The 21,257-nt window shown below is 38.4% G+C and overlaps 1 protein-coding gene across 4 annotated transcripts in view; it reads left to right on the forward strand.

The window, feature by feature from the left end:
• The window catches only part of LOC143039912 (uncharacterized), a 290,898-nt gene that overhangs the window by 57,740 nt on the left and 211,901 nt on the right, over window positions 1-21,257 (forward strand). For 3 of the 4 annotated variants that reach the window (XM_076210271.1, XM_076210272.1, XM_076210270.1), the window contains exons 2-4: window positions 1,270-1,523; window positions 1,642-1,807; window positions 8,006-8,189. In XM_076210271.1, the coding sequence (XP_076066386.1) occupies window positions 1,347-1,523; window positions 1,642-1,807; window positions 8,006-8,189 (527 nt within the window). In that variant the 5' untranslated portion in view covers window positions 1,270-1,346. Of the gene's footprint in view, window positions 1-1,269; window positions 1,524-1,641; window positions 1,808-8,005; window positions 8,190-21,257 lie in introns of those variants that run through there. The other variant, XM_076210273.1, reaches the window with a different exon arrangement.

Here is a 21,257-nt window from a genome sequence, read left to right on the forward strand (position 1 = left end):
GGTGAGGAGGAGAACATGGGTGGAAAAGGAGCTGGGAGATAGGGTTGATGAAAGAATATTAGGATGGTTTGGACCCATGGAAAGAATGAGTGAAGAAAGATTAGTAAAAGAAGGGTGGAAGGAGTGAATATGAGGGGGCGTCTAAGGATGAGATGGATGGATAGGGTGAAAGGGGGCTTTACAAATGAGAGGAATGTCTGTAGAGGAAGGATGGGAGAGGACAGAAGATAGGGGTGAATGGAGAAGGGTTGTGTATAGATGAGGCTGTGATGGATGAGGGGGAGTGGGTGGGGGATGAGAGGTGAGGAAGTATGTATGAGAAAAAATTTGACTCAGCCCAAAGGGATTTCACCCCGTCTTCTCCTTTCCTGCATGAGGGGACAGAGAGGGGGTCGCCAAATATATGAAGCGGCCTTGCTGTGGATGTGCTGTGTCTTGCGACACTGCTTCTGACCCAGGGCAGTGGACAGGATGCAGGGATGACCCGTCATCCAGGAGGTCCCAAGATAGGAGGGAGGGTGGAGGGGAGTGGAATATATGGGAAATGAAATGGGTGGGAGTGATTTCTATGCCTTTTTCTTTTTGGCTACCCTCTGTGTAAGGGGGAAAAGCCTTTGGTATATGTATGTATGTTTTACATATTTATGTTTTTATTACTCATAAACTTAATTTTTTCACAAGAGTAGTACCCTTCTTTATAAAAGAAATTTTTATTGTATATTATGCATCCATTGAAAAACGGAGCTTCAGTGCTAAAAAAAGATAGAAAAGTTAAGAACCCCTGTCATATAGAGTGTCTTCATATCTTAAAGTAAGTTGTATATTTCAGGATTTTTGTGTACTCAAGGTTATGAAAATAATTACTCAAGGTTATGAAAATCACATTGCATTATATCAGCATAGAAATATTAGGTAAATTGAGACAACATCACCATCTTCTCCCAAATTGCTGAAGCGTATAATAAACTAAAAGGGAAAAAACAATCCTATGTATTGTGACATCCTTATAAATGTTTGTTCTACTTACTTCCTTCATAAGGAGTAAGTAGAATAAATATTGATAAGCATAACAGATTGCATTTTTTTTTTTTTTTTTTTTTCCAATTGGAATTTACTTAAAAGGCCATAAAGATTAGTGTTCTAATTTCTGGTGTGGAAGAAATAGGCTGAGTTCTGTTTTAGGTAGAAAAAGTGTCATTTTATGTTTTATCATGTTGGTAAACAAACTTGGTGGTTAATATTTTTCAATCAACATTGTTTCTTACACAGTATCATGAACATGGAAGGAAAAAGTTCAAGAAAAGAGAATGAAGTAAAAGATTTTTGAGACAGTATTGGATAGAAACATGACTAGTAATTTCTTTGATAAAGAGTTTGAAGAGGAGCGTCCAAACTTGGCTGAGTTTGGAATCCAGCCATGTGGGACAAAGTCACCTCTTTGCTTGAGTGACTTAAGGAACAAAGTTGCACACTCTTCCAGTATTACTCCATCTCATCTCTTTCATAATGAAGCTGATCATGAGGTTGGTATTTTCATTGTTCACATGTTTGCTGATTATACAAAGCCCTTGTATTTTTCAAGAAGCTTAGTGTTATGAATTAATTTATAAAATATTCAAACTTTTATGCTTTGTTATGTAGGTACCAGGGCAGTTTAGTCAGTATCTCCGTGAATACCAAAAGCAAGGCATCAAGTTTATGTACTCGTGTCTTAGAGCCAATAGAGGAGCAATTCTTGGAGATGACATGGGCTTGGGTAAAACTATCCAGGTTATTGGTCTTCTTACTGCTCTAATGGGCAAGACAGGTAAAGGAATAGTAACTAATGTTGTAGTACTCTTGTGATGGTTTTTATATCCCTGACTTAATTGAGAGAATATACCATCCCTGCATATTGTAATCTTGGGCAGATCAATAATAATAATAATAGTAATCATCATCATCATCATCATCATCATCATCAATCATCGTCTAAGAGTAATGGACAGGGAACTGAAGATGGTTAAAGAAAATGGAGAAAAGTGGGAGATGAGTCAGTTATTCTTTGCTGATGACACTGCATTCGTGGCAGTGACAGAGGGGCTGATTAAGGCACTTAGTGTCAGAGTTTGGGAAGGTATTTGATAGTAGAAAGTTTAAGGTAGATGTGGTTAAAAGTAAGGTGATGAAATGTTTGAGGGGAGAGGATGGCACTGAGTTGGAAGTAAGTCTTATAGGAGAGAGACTGGAGGAAGTGGATAGTTTTAGATATTTGGGGTCACATATGGCAGGAAAGGGAGTAGTAGAGGTAAATGATAGATTGAGAGAGGCAAGGAAATGCCTTGGGAGATTAAAAAGTATCAAGAGAAATAGACATCTGAGAATGGATGCAAAGAGAAGATTATATAAAGGGTTGATTATGCTGATGGCACTGTGTGGAATTTAAGAGAGCCAGAGAAGAAAAGTTTAAATGTGTTTGAGATGAAATGTCTGAGAAGTATGGTAGGGGTTACAAGGTTGGATAAAGTGAGAGATGAGGAGGTGAGGAGGAGAGTAGGGGTGGAAAAGGAGATGGCAGGTAGGGCTGATGAAAGAGTATTGCAATGTTTTGGACACATGGAAAGAATAAGTGAAGAAAGATTAGTTAAAGAGGTGTAGAGGGCAGAGATGGAAGAAGTGAACTTGAGGGGATGTCTGAGGATGAGATAGATGGATGGGGTGAAAGGGGCATTGAGTAAGGAAGAGAGAAGGAAGGAGAAAAGGGTGAGTGGAGAATGGTTGTGTATAGATGATACTGTGATACAAAGAAGGGAGTGGGCAGGGGATGTGGGAAGATAGGGAGTAGTTATGTATAATATTTTGAAGCAACATTTTTTCTGCTTGAAGGGACAGAGGTGGGGGTCACTGATAAGTAAAGCAACCTGTGTCTTGCTACATTGCCTCTGATTCAGGGCAGTGGGTGGGATCCAGGGATGATCCATCATCCATGAGGAGTTAAGATGAGAGGGAGGAAAGGGTGGTGGATAGGAGTGGAATGGATGGAAATGGATACATTCCTTTTGACTTGGCTACTTCCCTTGTAAGGAGGAAAAAGCATTTGGTATATAGGTAGATTGTTATATATATATATATATATATATACATACATACACATACATATACCAAGGCTTTTTCCCCCTTTCAAGGGAGGTAGCCAAAAAGGGAAAGGCATAAAAACACTCCCACCCATTACATTCCTAAATACACTCCACACTCCTCCCACCCTCCCTCTCATCTGAGCACCTCCTGGATGACGGGTCATCCCTGCACCTTGCCCACCGCCCTGGGTCAGAAGCAGTGTCGCAAGACACAGCACATCCACAGCAAGGCCGCTTCATTTAATTGGCGACCCCCCCTCTCCGTCCCCCCTTGCATATAAGGAGAGGACGGAGAGAAATCCCTTCGGGCTGCGTCAAAATTTACTCACACATACTACCCCACCCCCCCGCCCATTCCTCCTCATGCAATCACACATCATCCATATACAACCATTCTCCACTCACCTCTGTCTTCCGTCCTCTCCCTTCCTTCCTCAACAGACATTCCCCTCTTCCCCAAAGCCCCCTTCACCCCATCCATCCACCTCATCCTAGGACGTCCCCTCATGTTCACTCCCTCCACATCTGCCTTCCATACCTCTTTTACTAGTCTTTCTTCACTCATTCTTTCCATGTGTCCAAACCATCCTAATATTCTTTCATCAACCCTATCTCCCAAATCCTTTTTCACCTCTGTTCTCCTCCTCACCTCCTCATTTCTCACTCTATCCAGCCTAGTAACTCCCACCATACTTCTCAGACACCTCATCTCAAACACATTCAAACTCCTCTCTTCTTCTCTTATGTTCCACGTTTCTGCCCCATACAGTGCTGTTGGCACAATTACTCCTTCATACAGTCTCCTCTTTGCATCCATTCCTAAATGTCTATTCCTCATTACACTCTTTAATCCACCAAGGCATTTACTCGCTTCTCTCAATCTACATTCTACCTCCACCTTCACTCCACCTTTTCCTACTACACTTGCACCCAAGTATCTAAAACTATCCACTTCCTCCAGTCGCTCTCCCTTAATGCTCACTTCCAGTCTACTACCACTTTCACCCCTTGTACATCTCATCACCTTACTTTTACCCACATTTATCCTTAGCTTTCTTCTATCACATACTCTCCCAAACTCTGCCACCAGCTTCCTCAATCCCTCCTCCGACCCTGCCACAAGCGCAGTGTCGTCCGCAAACAACAGCTGGCTCACCTCCCACTTTTCTCCATTTTCTTTAACCATCTCCAATCCCTTGCCCACTACCCTAGCATTCACCTCTCGCACCACCCCATCCATGTATAAGTTGAACAGCCAGGGTGACATAACGCATCCTTGACGAAGTCCCACCTTTACTTCAAACCACTCACTCTCTCCATTTCTAATCCTGACACAAGCTCTACTACTCTCATAAAAACTCTTGACAGCTCCCAAAAGCTTTCCTCCTATCCCATAAATCTGCATAACCTCCCACAGTGCCTTTCTGTCTACCCTATCATAAGCCTTTTCCAGATCCCTCTGCTCCATCCTTTACTCCCTCCCACTCCTCCTTCAGCTTCTTTTTGTACTCCTTCTCCTTTTCCTTTTCATTCAAGGAGTTCACTCTAAGAACCTCCCTACCTTTTGTCCCTTTCCTCTTTCTCCATCTATCCTCCACTCTCAGCTTACCTTCCACCAAAAAATGATCTGATATTCCCCCACCCTCTCCCCTTAGCACATGTACATCCTTAACTCTTCCTATCATAATCCTATTTACCACTACATAATCCATTAGCGCTCTATCTACCACCCTTCCCTCCACCACCCTCTCCCATGTGTACTTATGCTTGACTTTCTTCCGAAACACTGTATTTGCTATCATCAACTCTCTTTCTAGACACATTTCCACCATCAACTCTCCACTACGATCCTTGACATATATATATATGTCAAGGGCTTTTCCCCCTTCACAAGGGAGGTAAACAAATTCAAAAGGCATAATTCCATTCTTGCACCACATCATCTCCATACATTCCATTCCCATTCACCACCCCTCCCTTCCTCACATCTTGGCTTCTCCTGGATGACGGGTCATCCCTTCATCTTCTCCATTGCTCTGAGTCAGAAGCAATGCAGCAAGTCCACAGTAAGCCCACTTCATTTAATTAAGGACCCTCCCCCCATCCATCCCCTCATGCAGAAATATTGAGGATGGGTAGAAATCCCTTTGGGCTGCATCAAAATATCATTTACACTTAACCACTCCCTAACCCCCCCTATCCCTTGTGTACATTACAGCATTTATACACAGCCATTTTCCACTCCCACTATCTTCTGCCATCTCCCTTCCTTCCTCAACAGACATCCCCTCTTGCTCAACACCTCTTTCACCCCATCCATCTATCTCATCCTTAGTTGCCCCCTCATTTTCAGTCCATCCACCTCTGCCCTCTACACTTCTCTTACTAATCTTTCTTCTCTCATTCTTTCCATGTGTCCAAACCATCACAATACTCTTTCATCAACCCTATCTCCCATCTCCTTTTCCACCCCCACTCTCCTCTTCACCTCCATGTTGCTCACTTTATCCAACCTTGTAACCCCTACCATACTTCTCAGACATCTAATCTCAGACACATTTAAACTCTTCCTCTCTTCCTCTCATGTTCCATATCTCTACCCCATACAGTACTGTTGGTACAATCAACCCTTCATACAGTCTCCTCATAGCTTCCATTCCCAAATATCTATTTCTCTTTACACTTTTTAATCCCCCAAGGCACTTATTTGCTTCTTTCAATCTACAGCTTCCCTCCACCTTCACTTCCTTTCCTGCCATATCTGACCCCAAGTGCCTATAGCTATCCACTTCCTCCAGCCTCTCTCCTTTAAGACTCACTTTCAAATTGCTGCCATTCTCTCCCCTTGTACATCTCATCACCTTACTTTTACCCACATTTACCTTCAACTTTCTCCTTTCACACACCTTCGCATATCTGTCTTACCACAAAAATCTGATCCACATATCCCCTACCTTTCTTAAACCCACACTTTTCCTCACCAATTACTACCTCTGTTCCTCTCCTAATCCTCTCAATCAAAACCCTCCTATAAGCCTTCCCAACTACACTCAACAAACTGATCCCTCAGAAAGTACTACACTCACATTTGTCCCAGTTTCCTTTGTAAATCGGAACTATACAGGGATTCCTTCAGTCCTCCAGCACTCAATCCACTAGCTAGTGTAACACACATATATATATATATATATATATGTATGTATATATATTTATATGTATGTATATATATTTATATGTATATATATATATATATATTTTTTTTTTTATATGTATATATATATAATATATATATATATATATATATATATATATTATATATGTATATATATACTGTATGTATATATATATATATACATATATATATATATATATTTATATATATATATATATATATATATATATATATATGTATATATATATATATATATATATATATATATATATGTATATATATATATATATATATTTCTCTCTCTCTCTCTCTCTCTCCATGTAATCCCTCTAGAGCAGGGGTTCCCAAAGTGAGTTCCGCGGAACCCTTGGGTTCCGTGAAGCTAGGCCAGGGGTTCCGTAGTTCGTAAGCTAAAGTTCACCAGACATGCTTACTATTACAGTACAACTTACTATTTTGAGTATAAAGTATGTTTGTTTAAAATAAATTCATTTTTGAATATAGTATGTTTTATTTTGGGTTCCATTTTTTTTTTTAAATAATGTCAAAGGGTTCCGCAACAAAAAAAGTTTGGGAACCACTGCTCTATAGAAAGGCCACTCTCATGTTCACCTATAGTTTACATGTTTCACCCACAATTTTACTGGTACCAGCACATTTTTGAGATGATTGTATCCATGACAAACACTCCCAGAAGTTTTTCTTGTTATGATTTTGTAAGTGACAGCTGATCAAGCTATTGTCCAAAGTATGTCTTGAGTAATTTTCTTTCTTCTTCTTCTTCTTCTTCTTCTTATAATTTTTTTTCTTTTTCTCATTCTTTTTCTCTCATTTTCTCATTCTTTTTTCTTTTTCTTCCTTTTTCTTATTCTTTCCCCACAGTATTTTTCATATTTTAGCATTAAAGTTTATTTTTCACATTTAGCTCTAGGTTTTTTAACAATTTCCAGTCTCCCTCATCTTTCATTCTTATGGTCTTTGTATTATCTTCAAACTTACAAGTGTAGCTTATACTATCCATCATGTCATTTACATTGACCAAGAATATCACAGGTACTAGAACTAACGCAAGTTGGATTACACTAGTAACTACACTTGATCAAGTCTTTCAATCCATTGCTGTCTGGTTCTTATGACTTTTCTTTCACTACTGTTTTTATGTACCAGTCCTTCAGGAAATACTGTATCCAGTGAAAGAGTTTACCTCTGATTTCTCCAGGATGATCCAATTTTCGTAAAGAATCATTGTAAGGTATTTTGTCATATGCCTTCTTTAGATTAAAGTACATACAGTCCATGCAAACCTCCTCCTCTTTCAGCGCATCAACTGCTCTTGAGTAATAGCTTATCAGGCTTTAGACACATGACCTTCCAGTTCTAAAACTAAATTGGTCATCTGCCAAAATGTTCATCTCTTCAAGCTGTTTAGCCCACTTATGTTTTACAATTCTCTTATAATTTTGTAATCATGCTGGTCAGGGACACTTATCTGTACTTCACTGGTTTCTCTTCACTCCCTAAATTATGAATTGGAGCACCATGTTAGCTTTTTTCTAGTCCTATAGTTTTATCCTATCCTCCAGTGAGGACAAAATTAGTTTAAGAATTGTGTTCACTAGTTGTTCCGTGCATTCCCTAAGTATTCATTTTGAGATGCCCTACTCCTTTTCTTTGTTTTTACTTAATTTATTGTATTCTATTTATCTCTTTCATAAAGGACAGAGATCTAAAGACTTCAGGAAAAGGTACAGTAGAAATACAGAGAAGACATGTAATGAACCAGGATGCAGTGGATTTTTGTGCTTCCTCATTGTCTGTCCAGCTTCTGTCATATACAATTGGGATGATGAATTGGAGAGATGGGGATATTTCAGAGTGGCAATGTATCACAGGAACCAGAGGTAAATATTATTGCATGTTTGTCAAATAATTAAGTCTCACAAATATATTTCTCAAAGACATGAGTACTAATTGATAATATGTTAAAAAACAGCAGTATGAGTAACAAGAGGTAATGATTGGTAGCTTCATTAATATGTACAGGTTTATATCCCATACTGTTGTATTGACTACATCAGTGGTTCCCAACCTATTTTCTGTCATTTCCCCCTGCACCCAATTCAACCATCCAGATTTCCCCCTTCATGTGTATGAGAGAAAGAACAGTTAAAACACACTGAGACTATTTACTAGTTTATTTTTCAAATGCACTAACACAGCTAACATTAAATTGTATTGAATAAGAACACTAACACTAACACAGCATTTTAGTGTGACTTACATACACAATACAAATTATAATGTATAATAAACAGAAACTAACTGCATCCACCTAGTTTGGTTTGGGGTTGAAGGACGCTGACTGGGGGTGGTCCTATGCCCTGCCACCACAACGAAAAAGCTTGAACTGGGGTGGAACCGTGGATGACGCTTGTAAACATTGTACCATCCTTGCCTTGTGCATGCGCAGTTATCCAGCTACCAGTCAAGATACTCCACCCACCATTACCACTTACCAGTGTTACCAATTTCCGGACTTTTCTATTTCCGGACCTGTCTCGGTCTCTATTTGTACGGAAATTCGAGGTTTGAGTGTATTTTCTAATTATTTCCAGAATTTTAATTCCAGACTAGAATTTCCCCCCTGGGGGAAATTTCCCCCTGGTTGAGAACCACTGGACTACATGTTACCATGCAGTAGTAATTACATAGTAGCATGCAGCCAGTGTTTCAGGGACTGTTTTGGGGTGCCCCAATGGAGTAGAGCTACACATCATTTGTCAGTGTTAGAGTAAAATTTCTACTCTTAGAGGAATCATGCTACTTTTTGTATGATGACTTCCTCATTCATGCTTTTCCTTTGAAACTGTCCTTTACCACTTCTTTAAGCATACCTTTTTATTTTCTCCTGTGTCCCCTGTGGTAGAGGGAGTAAAGAATTCTATCACTGTGATTTCCATCCAAGTCATAAAAGCAAACAAAGTGGGATGGAGTAATGGGACTAGGTGTGCCACTCTCTACATGTTCATGCTACAAGAAGTCAGGGCATAAGAGGGTCTGAGAGGAGAACTCCAACCAAAACCCTAAAATATGGGGCAGTGAAAATGTATGGTTGTGGCATAGAAGAAATAGGTAGTATGTTTGTGAGCAGGAAGATAGGTGTGTTAGCATTGAATGAAACTATGTTGAAAGGGAGGGGTGATTTTGAGCTTGGGAGTGTGATGGGAAGAGTGGTGGGAGTAATGAGTGGGCAAGGGAGAGAAGGAGTGGCTCTTCTGGTAAGTATTTATTTAACTATAGTATATAGGAAAGGAGCAACACTCACTGGGTTCCATCTCCTACTCTTCAGTTTTGTTATATTTAGCCTCAAATTCATGCACAGTTTCAACTTAATCTATATCCTTGATTTCCATTTATATTTAGATTTGAATTCATGTATTCTTCCAGATTGGGCTGTCACTTAACCTATTCTAAGTATTTATGCATCTGTATGGAAAACTATTTCTTCACATCCTTTAGACATATGGTCTTCTTAAATTGTTTCCATGACCTCTTAAAGCCCTCCCATCCTTAATTAAGAGATCTCCTCTGTCAATGTAATCTATACCCTTTAGTGACCTGAATACTGTAATCATATCACTCTCTTGGGTCTTTCAAAGTTGGCAGAACCAGTACTTTTTGTGTTTTCTTGTATGGTTTATATGTCAGGCTGGGGACAAGTTTGGTTGCTACCCTTTGTATTCTCTCAATCTTACTTACCACTGACACATACTTCCAGTCTTGGATGGATCAGGGCTTCAATGAGTTTTTTCATCTCTTCACTTATATAGTGAAAATCCTCTTTAATCTACTGCAGCAGTGTATAGATCTCGTCTACAGTCCTGCTGATATCTCTGTCAGGTGACAGGTTTTTTATCAACACTTCCAAATCCTTCTCCTCTTTTGCTTTTGTAATGGGTTCACTTCCCAAGGAATAGTTTGGGGATGGTCTTTTGCCACTATTGCCCATTTCCAGTATTTTGCATTTTTTATATTGAACTTCTCTAGGTTGAGGTACACAGAGGTTACCCATCCTTCTCTCTCTTGTGCTGGCCAATGATACCAACCTCTAATTTGGTGGTGTCTCCTTACTTCCACCTTTGTGAATGATTACCACATTTGCCCTTTTCCAATCAAGGGGACTATGCCTTCTTTCAACAAACATATAAGAGTGCTAGTTGTTCCCTACATACTTTACCGGTATGTATCCAATTTGAGATCCTGTCAGGTCCTGAAGTTTTTGCTACATCCAGTGATCCCATAGAATTGAGCACTTCCCTCACTTTTACATTTATATTTTATAAACCTGAATTTTTACACCTCATGCTTTCCTCCAAAAAATTGCTCTCTTTTGTGAAGAGTGGAAATTTTCATTCATTGTTTCTGCCTATGCTGAGGCCTTAAAGACCTCACCACCCACTTTTAACTTGGTGATTACTTCCCTGTGTCTCAATTTACCATTTATAAACCTGTAAAAGTTTTGATTTATCTTTGAATTTATTTACTACACTTCTTTCAAGATTGCTTTCTTCCTCCCTGCAAATTCTTGTATAGTCATTTCTAGCTTATTTATAAGCTTTTGTTTTATTGCTTCTCCTTTTCCTCCATTTTCTCCAAGTCCCTTCTCTGGCCTTTTTTGCAATCTCACACTTTTTGATAAACTAGTCCTGTTTGCTTCTTCCTTCCACTAATCTTTGGCACATGTTTGTTCACTCCCAGATTGTAAGTGTCATGAAAATTTTTCCATTTCTTCTTTATTCCCATGATATTCATGAATGCCTCCAGTTTGTTTCTTCAAAGAATTTTTTTCAATCGTAAGAAATGTGCTTTCCTAATATTGAATATTCCTTGCCTTTGTGATTTATTCCTTGCCTCTATTTACTCATCCTTTAGTAAGTCTAGTCGAAATTCAGTCGTTACATAGTCATTTTCTCCCCTGGGGCAAAAGTAGTTCAAGGAGCAGATGATGTAATTAATGAGATAGAAAAGGATGTGGTTGAGTGGAGGGAAGATTCTTCAAGGTTGTAGGTGAAGATGAAACTAGGATGGGAGGTGTGGGTTTTTGTGAGTACATATGGGCTTGGTAATGAGAAAAGTGAAGAGGAAAGGAAGGCTTTTTGTATAGATTTAATGACTGGAGAGTTTTGGGAGGAATGTAAATTAATGGTGTTGGGGTATCGAAATATGTAGGAGATAAGTCAGTAGAGTAGTATGGAAGTTTAGGTTGCTAGTTACAAATTGTAGTGGAGAGATGATGTTGGAGATATGTTAGAAAGAGAGTTGTGGATAGCAAACACAGTGTTTAGAAAGAGTCAAGTATAAGTACAAGGGAAAGGGTGGACAGAAGAATGGTTGATAGGGCATTTATGGATTATGTAATGGTATTAAAAGGAAGAGAGGGTGGGAGAGTGTCAGATAATTTTTTGGTAGAATGAAAATTGAGAGTGGAGGAAAAGTGGACAAGAAAGAAAAGGGTGTAAGGTAGAGAAGTGCTGAGAATTGATACATGGAAAGAATGAATGTAGAAAAATAACATAAAGAGGGTGGTAGGCAGAGATGGATGGAGTGAACCTGAGGGGTTGACCAAGAATGAGATGGATGAGGTGAAAGTGGCTTTTGAGTAAAAGGGAAATGCCTGTTCAACAGGGAAGGGAGAAAGCAAGAGATTGGTGTGGGTGAAAAATGGTTATGAATGGAAAATAAATTGACACAGCCTGAAGGGGTTTCAATTCATATTCTCAATTTTTTGCATAAGGGAACAAGGAAGGAGAGTCACTGTGTAAATGAAGCAACTGGCCTTGCTTTGGATGTGCTGTGTCTTGCTGCATTACTTCTGACCCAGATAGTGAGTAGGGAACATGATTGACCCCTCATCCAAAAGAAGCTGAGATAAAAGGGAAATGATTGATAGGTGGGTTGTTGTTGTTGTTGTTGTTGTCGTTCCCTAGACTGTCTGTCCGAGCAGTCCCGTCTCCCCAAGGAAGGCCACAGCCGAGACTGGGTTTTCCCACAAATCCTTTATAGAGTGTATGTTGTGTTGTTTGCGTGCATGATTGTGTATAATGCAGTCTTCCATTATGTGTTGTATGGTATGGGGTGAAGTGTTACATCCTGGGCAGCTGTTCACAACACGGTCGTCCAGCCTCCTCTGGTAGCTTAGAAGTGCTGGGTGGTGACCGCATCGCAGTCTGGCCAAGTGGACTCTGTCCTTACGTGGGAGAGAGGATTCAGAAGGGTGGATATCAGGGGGTCTGGCATGCAGCAGTGTGTTGTCTTTCAGTGTGTTAATGGAGCGGTGAGTGATATGATTATGAATATGTTTCCGGAGGCTGGTATTTGGTGGTTGTGGAGGAAGAGAAGAGAGTATCTTTGTGTAATAAAGGTCTTTGGGTGTAGTTTTAATGTTTCTTGGTGTGTGTGGGTGTTCTGCTATGTAGTGTAACGGGTGTGATGTGTTTGTGGTGGCTGCAGCAAGTGTTTGTGTGCCTCTCATGTCGAGGTGTTCCTTGACTTTGAGGACTTTTGTTTCATGGTGTAAATGGTCTGTAGGTGATGTATTTGTGCAGCCTGTAATTGTTTTTAGGGCTTTGTTTTGTATGATTTGAAGGGTGTTGTGGTGTGTCTCACTGAGATTAGGAGCCCATGCAGGACTCGCATAATTCATCACTGAGCGTATACATTGTTTGTATATTGTTATATTAGTTTCTTTGTTTTGTCCAAATGTTGTTCCAGTGATTGACTTAAGTGTGTTAAGTCTAGGTGTGCATTTGTTTTTTATGTTTGTGAGGTGTTGTTTGAAAGACATGGATGTATCGTATGTTACACCAAGAATTTTCGGTGTGTTTGTGTGTGGTATTAGAGTGTTGTTGATGTAGAGATGAGGTATGTATTTGTGTTCTTTTGTCCAGTTGGTGAGAAGTGTTGCTGTAGATTTGGTTGGAGCTATTTTGAGTCTGTTTGTGATGAACCATGTGTTGAGTGTGTCAAGGTAAGGCTGGATTATTTCTGCAGCTTTGTCTGTGTTACGATGTGTGCATGTGATTGTTATGTCGTCTGCGTAAGAAGAGATTTGTATTTCTGAGGTGTCTGGCGTGGGTAAGTCATGCATGTATAGATTAAATAATGTGGGGGATAGAACTGAGCCCTGCGGTACTCCGTTCTTAATGTTTCTGATGTGCGATGATTGGCCATTATATGACACATGAGCATTCCTGCCTGCCAGATAATTGGCCAGCCATCTTTTGGTGTTATTGTGCATGTCTGTGTTATATATTTTATTTGTTAGGTTGTGGCGGGGGATAGCATCAAAAGCTTTACTAATGTCCAATGTTATAAGAAGTGTTCTGTGGTGGGGCCTATCTGAATTGATGCCATCAAAAATTCTTTGTGTGAGGTTTGTCAGAAGAGTGTTTGTGGAGTGTAGTGGCCTAAAACCGTGTTGTGAGTCAGCAAGGGGAATATATGGTGTGACAAGTTTAAGTATTAGGCGTTCAATGACTTTAGAGGGGGTGCAGAGAAGTGTGATTGGGCGGTGCGATGATGGGATTGTTGGGTCTTTGTTCGGTTTTGGGATGGTGATTATTTTACCATGCTTCCAGATGTCGGGTATAGTGTTGTGTGAATAGCTGTAGTTTGCAATGTTTGTGAGTGCGTGTATACCTTGTGGTCCAATGTGTTTTAGGTGGATGTTGCTTATGTTATCAGGGCCACAGGCAGATGAGTGCTTGAGACTATGCATTATGAGTTTTGTCTGACTGTCTATGAAGGGTGTATAGTCTGAGTCTGTGGGAAAGTCTTTCTTACGTCGAATGGTGCGTCGGTCGTCAGGGTGAGATGTAAGATGGCTCGTCTGTGCAAAATGACGTATGAGTGCGTTTGCTTGTTGTCTGTTTGAGGGTAGATTATCTGTTGTTGTGATTATTGCTGCGTGAGAGCGTGTAGTGTTAGTGTTGGATAGTGTGATGCTGTTGAGTGTTTTGTACAATTTGCTGGTGTTTGTTTTGTGATCAAGTGTATTGATAAAGTTTTGCCAATTTTGTGTTTTTTGTTCATGTATTTTATTGGCAATCACAGTGTTTAGTGTTTGTATTTGGTCTGCTATGTTTTGAGGGATAGGTGTGGGGGTATCGTGTTTAAGTGTGTCACGTTGTCTGATGAGGCCTTGGATTTCTGGTGTGAAGTTGGGGTTGTGTGATTTTCTGTTGCCTCTAGGGATGTATCTCTTGTCTGCGTTTTGTATGATTGTATTAAAAGCGTGCACAGCATTGTTTATGTTTGTGATTGGTGTACTGTTAAGTGTTTCAAAATGTTGTTCTGTCTCTTCATTAAAGGCTTCCCAGTTAGCTCTCTTGTAATTGGTGTAAGTGTGTCTGTGGCCAGCTGGGGTGCATCTTGTTTTGGTGGTGATGATGATTGGAAGGTGGTCAGAACCAAGGGCTCCGACCACTCTCCATGATGTTGTTGGGGTTAGGCAGGGGGAGCAAAAGGTGATATCAGGAGAGGAGGGAGTGTAGAGGGCATCAGACAAGACCGGACTGACGGCAATGGCGGTGGACTCGTCACCCTGATCCACCATTCCATCTGTTTTGTGGACACAAGTGCCACAACCAAAATTCTCCTCCCTACCACAGATAACACAACAGAAACCCAATCCATTCGTATCCGCACAGGCAACAATTCAACACTAACAATAGTTAACATGTACATTCCCCCCCAATCATCCCCCACAGTTCCAAACACCTTCAGACCTCAGCTCAGCCAACTAACCTCAATCCCCAACCTGATCATGGGTGGTGACTTCAACGCCAAGTCGTCTGCCTGGTTTGTCGACAACCCCGACACAGACAGAGGGCTTGATAGGTGGGTAGTGGTGGGTGCATGCTTTGGCTGGCTACCTTCTTTGTAAGAGAAAGAAGCCTATTGGTATATAGATATATACTTCAACTTGATGTGACACCTTTCTTCTAGACATGGTAACAATGATAATTATTTCCATACATCATTCAGAATCTATTCTTGTGGGACAGTGTTTTTCCATCTTATACTCCAGGCACATATCATTATAAATATATAGTGAATATGTTTCTGTGTTCAGAGTATGTTCTAGTCAATCACTCAATTGCTGCCTTGAGTTTATGTGACCTTAAATCTATGGCAACACAGCAACTAGTAACATTCCTCAGGCTTCAAAATTGATCTCTCTGGGAAGAAATGTTGGACTCTTGTCTGTGTTGTGTGAGTGTGAACCAATTTCCATATCATTGGTTAATGTATCTCTCCCTGTTCCCTCCTTTCCCCTTATTTAATCTCAAGCATATGTATCTCAACTTGTACTTGAAAAAGCTGTAATAAGCGAAATGTCGTACAAATAAAGGCTCCGTCCTCATATGGTGTTTAACTCGTCAATCTTTTTATTCTTTCTAATTTCTTTAAATTCTTTTAAGTACTGGGTGTCCATAGTGTTGTTGTGTACGTTTTGGTCTTATTAGTGTAATTGATTTTTTTTTTTTTTTTTTATAATTTCTGCATCCAAGTAGTCAAATGCCACTTTCATTGACCTTAATAGGTTGAAGGTTTCTCCGACTATTTTATTGATATATTTGTCCGGTGTCATGTCTTTGCTGATTATTACTCCAAGGTCTCTTTCTGAGTTCACTTTTTTTACTTCTTCACCAATTCTATAATTTCTTGATATTCTATTTTTTATTTTCTAAACTCCATTATACTACACTTTTTGATATTGAAGTTCACTTCCCACTTTTGAGTCCATTTTCAGATTTTGTCTAGGTCTAACTGTAATGATTCACAGTCCTCCTCTGTTCTTACTCTCTCTAGTATTTTCGTGTCATCTGCCATGTCATTTATATATATGGCAAACATGATTGGAGCCAATACCCAACCTTGCGGGACAACACTTATTTCTTCCAAATTTGAGTATTTGTCTCTAATTACTACCCTCATTTTCCTCCCAGTCAGGAAGTCTTCCATCCATTTCAATAATTTTCCTTTGATGCCACCTATTGATTTTATTTTTCTTATTAGTTTTTTGTGTGGTACCTTATCAAATGCTTTTTGTAGGTCTAGAGAGGTACAGTCTGCCCATCCATCCCTCTCTTGTATTCTATTAGTCTCGGATAGAAGCAGATCAGGTTTGTTGTACATGATCTTCCTTGTCTAAATCCAAATTTATTTGGATTCAGTATATATTTTTTTTCTTCCAGATGTTTAACCCGTCTACTTTTGATAACTTTTTCACATATTTTTGCTACTGTACTTGTTAGGGAGACTGGTCTGTAGTTGGTTGGATTTTCCTCGTTTCCTCCTTTATATATTGGTACAATATTTGCATTTTTCCAGTCCTGTGGTACTTTCCTTCTTTCCTTTGAAAGAACAGTTGTGTTTGCAATTGATATAAGGCTTTAGACAAGGTCTCCAGACACATGCTATCCAAAAAGATAATAGAGATTGCCATCCATAACAGTGACAAAAAGTGGTTAACAAATTTTATGGCAGGAAGACAGTGCAGAAGGACCCAAAGCAACCACATCTCAGGATCAAAAAGACTATACAATGGAATCCCTCAACAAGCAGTTCTTTCTCCTTTACTGTTCAACCTCCTCATAAGTGATTTACCAGCTCCGGAACTAAACACCAAAGTTCTCTCTTATGGAGATAACTTCACAGTAGTAATTCAGCACAGTAAATACAAAATGGCAGCAAAAACAATACTCAAGCATACTTGAACAAACTGGAATAATAGCTCAGAAATAACAGGATGAAAGCTTCAACCCAGAAATTAACAGTGAAACAGCTTACCCCTGACAACCATAAATAAAAAAAAAAATCCCATAATGAAGATAAATAGCCAAACCCTTCCTTTGAAAAGAAACCCTAAAATTCTGGGTCATATATTTGATACCCATATGATATTCAGTCCACACATCAAGGACCTGACAATGAAGATCAGCAGGAAAACAGATATAATGAAAACCTCCTCTAGTACAGACTTTGAGGGACATTAAGAAACTTTAGTAACCATTTATAAACAGTTCATAAGAATCACCCTAGAATATGTCTCTACAGCATAGTTTCCAGTACTTAGCATATCAAACAAAAACAACTTACAAATATTACATAATGGAGCACTAAGAGTAATAACAGAATGCACCAAAATCACTCCTATAGGACACCTGCACTCAGAAACCAAAATCCTTCCAATAGAATATCATATTAAAATGATAGGAACACAATTATACACCAAAACCCTGGACAACATACCTTTCACACTACATCTCAAAAGCACAACCAACAGAACACAACAAAAAACTTCACCAGCAGCATTCTACTCACATCTACAACAACATACCATCCAAACTGCACAAAACATCTACACAGATACACATTCCAAGCCAGCACTTTTTCAATAGGATCAAGGAAACACCTACATTTGTATTTACTGAGAAGTTATGGCTTTCAAGTGACCGCTATGGTGTTAAAGTATCCAGTTTGATAAAGTGTATTAATGTATAGAATGGAGGAAGGAAAATGAGAAAAAAAGAGTAATGAACCAGCAAAAAGAGGATTAGACATGAGCAGAGTCAAATTGCCACTTGGAGTAATGATACCAAAGAGGACTTGTTTAAATGACACCCCAGAATCAACTCAAAGGTGGAAAAACAATGTTTTATCAGGGTTTCAAAGAAAGGAATATTAGGTAAAAGGTTGGATGTAGAAAGAGAAACTAGTCATAGCAATGTACCAATAAATTGAGATATTAATGACTTGATGGAGGAACTAATAGATTAAGAATAGATTATAGAGCAGTGCAAGAGAAATTACTAATCTAAGAAAAGCTAATGAAGAAATGAACAGAGTTTAATGACCTAAAACATGAACTATGATCAAAAGTGTTAATGAAAGAAAAATGAAGATAGAAACAAAAATGAGGAACTGAAAAAAAAGAGAAAGAACAAATACGAGCAGTTATGGGAGAATCAGTTAAGGAGATGGATCTCCTAGAAATAAAAAAAATCAGTGGAAACAAGAACAAGAAAATCAGAAAATAACATTTAAAAAATAGTACAACAGCAGGTAGAGGAAAATGCTAAAGACACGGTAATTAAAGTAATTAAAGAAAAGAAAACTTGGTAAGAGACACAATAGATAAAAAACAGTGCATTGTAGTTTATGGTATAAAACATAATGTATACAAATATCAAAGAGAAAAAAAAAGAGAAGTTGCAAAGGAAATTCCGAAAGTGGCTCAGGAAGAAGGACAAGAATTCAACAAAGACATGGAGGAGGTGCATAGAATGGGACAATACTCTAGAGAAAAACAATATAGGCCACTAAAAATCAAATTAAGGGCTCAAATGATAGCAGAAGTATTATCAAAATCATGAAAGCTAGCAAATAGGGAAAATTATAAAAATGTATGGATAAAAAAGGAAATAAGGAAATAGAAAAAGAAAAGGCACTTAGAAATGAAGCAAATGAAAAAATGAGAGAATGGAGACTGAAAAGAATGAGTTTATTTGGAGAGTACCGGACTTGAGACTGAGAAAATGGTACATAAAAAAGGAAACAATCTAAAGAGAAGAAAAGAAAAAAGAAAAACAACATATACAAACATAGTATGATTTCTGGACTAAACAAATTAAGTGACTATCTGTTAATAGAGAAACCTGACATAATGGGAATTGTGGAGAGAAAATTAAAAGGTCCACTACCATCAAATACTGTGGGACAAGGTCTATAAAACCATTGGGCAAAAAATAGAATGGAAAAACAGGGTGGAGGAATCATGTATTTGACTAAAAAAGGCTTGAATGTGATCAAGATAACAGAAGGAAAAAATAATGTAGAGTTGATTATGATTAAAGTTGAAAACAGAAATATGAAAAATAGAAAATTCATAGTATATGTGCTCCCCAAAACACAGGCTTGGACTGATAGTGATCTTTTCAAAATACTGGAAGACACAAAGAATGCATTAATTGAGTTATTGAAAGGAAGAAACATAGTAATTATGGGTGACTTTAATTCAAAGGAAATATGTTGGGAAGAAATGACGGTAAAAGGTGAAAAACTCTGGGGAAATATTCTACTGGATATGACCATTGAATACACATTGACTCAGTGGATGAAAAAAAATACCAGATATAGAAACAATGAAGAACCATCAAGATTAGACTTAAAATTCACATCAGAGCCTGAAATTGTGGACAAAATGGAATACAAGACACCAGTTGGGAAGAATGACCACATACTAATAGAGTTCAAACTAAAAGAACAGAATGATGTGAGAAGAAATGAGAAACATAGAAAAGGAAGACTAATGTACAAAACAGACTTTGAAAAAAAAAAATAGAAAAAATATTCAAAATGCAAATTGGGAAAAAAATTAAATGAAGAAACAAAGATGAAAAAGAAGTTAACATGTTACAAGAAAAATACAAGGAGGGAACAGAAAAATACATACCAAAGAAGAAACAAAAAAGGGTTACATAAAGTATTGGTATAACAAAAAATGTAGTGAAGCTATAGAAGAGACAAAGCCTGTAAAAGAGGAAAAAAGACGAAAAAAAAAATTGCAAACATTCTTCAAACTAAGAAACAAATATGTAAAGATATGCAGGGAAGAAAAAAGAAACTATGAAAAAGTCATAATAGAAAAATGTAAGGACCAACTTAAACTATTCTACAGATATGTAAATGAAAAACTAAAAGACAAACATGAAATAATGAAACTGCATGAAGGAAATAATACATAGATGATGTAGAAATGGCTGGAATTATGATCAAACATTTTAGATCTGTATTCACAATTGAAAGCTCACAAAATTGGGAGGAAGGATAGAGACAAAGATTCCCCGCAGTGAAAGAAATAATGGTGACACAAAAAGAAATAAGGGAACAAATAAAAAACCTAGATGTCAGAAAGTCACATGGGCCGGATGGAATTGCAAATTGGATATTGAAAGAATGTATAGATGAACTAATGGACAAAATACACAAGATAATTGATTTCTCACTCAAAGAAGGAAAAGTACCACAAGATTGGAAAAATGCACATATTGTACCAATATACAAAGAAGGGGACAAAGAGAATCCAACCAACTATAGACTGGTCTCCCATACAAGTACAGTAGCAAAAATATATGAAAAAGTCAAAAGTAAATGGATTAAACACTTGGAGGAAAACAAAATATTAAATCCAAAGCAATTTGGATTTAGACGTGGAAGATCATGTGCCACAAACTTAACCTCTTCACTCCAGGGCACATCGCACATCTGGCAGCATTAGCTGCCCGACGTGCGATGTTGTGTCATAATAATCGCATTATAGAAAATAAAGTCAGTGCTCAATCATTCGTTCTCTTTCACCCGTGTATTTTGATAACCATAGAAAATATGATGAAGCCAGTTTAGAGAGAATGAAGGTTACGTAGGTACAACTACAGTAAATATAATCAATATGGTGACGTCGGCATCATCGAGTACCCACTTGCTCCTCATGCCGCCTACGTAGGCGTCATCATATGGAAGTGATTAATATGCATTTACTCAAGGCTAATAGAAATAATTCAGAAAAGGGATGGATGGGCAGATTGTGCCTTCTTAGATTTACAAAAGGCATTTGACAAAGTACCACACAAAAAACTACTAAGAAAATTTGAAATAATAGGTAGAATGCAAGGAATGTTATTGGAATGGATAAAAGACTTCTTGGATGGGAGAAAAATGAGGGTGGTACTCAGAGACAAGAACTCGAATTAGGAAGAAATGATAAGTGGAGTCCCACAAGGCTCCGTATTGGCTCCAATAATGTTTGCCACATATATAGATGACATGGATGAAGGTGTGGAATGTTTTATGAACTTCTTTGCAGATGATGCAAAACTACTAAAGAGAGTAAGTACAGAGGAAGA

This window comes from Oratosquilla oratoria, chromosome 27, assembly GCF_046742065.1.
Source record: "Oratosquilla oratoria isolate Oo_2021 chromosome 27, ASM4674206v1, whole genome shotgun sequence".
NCBI lineage: Eukaryota > Metazoa > Arthropoda > Malacostraca > Stomatopoda > Squillidae > Oratosquilla > Oratosquilla oratoria.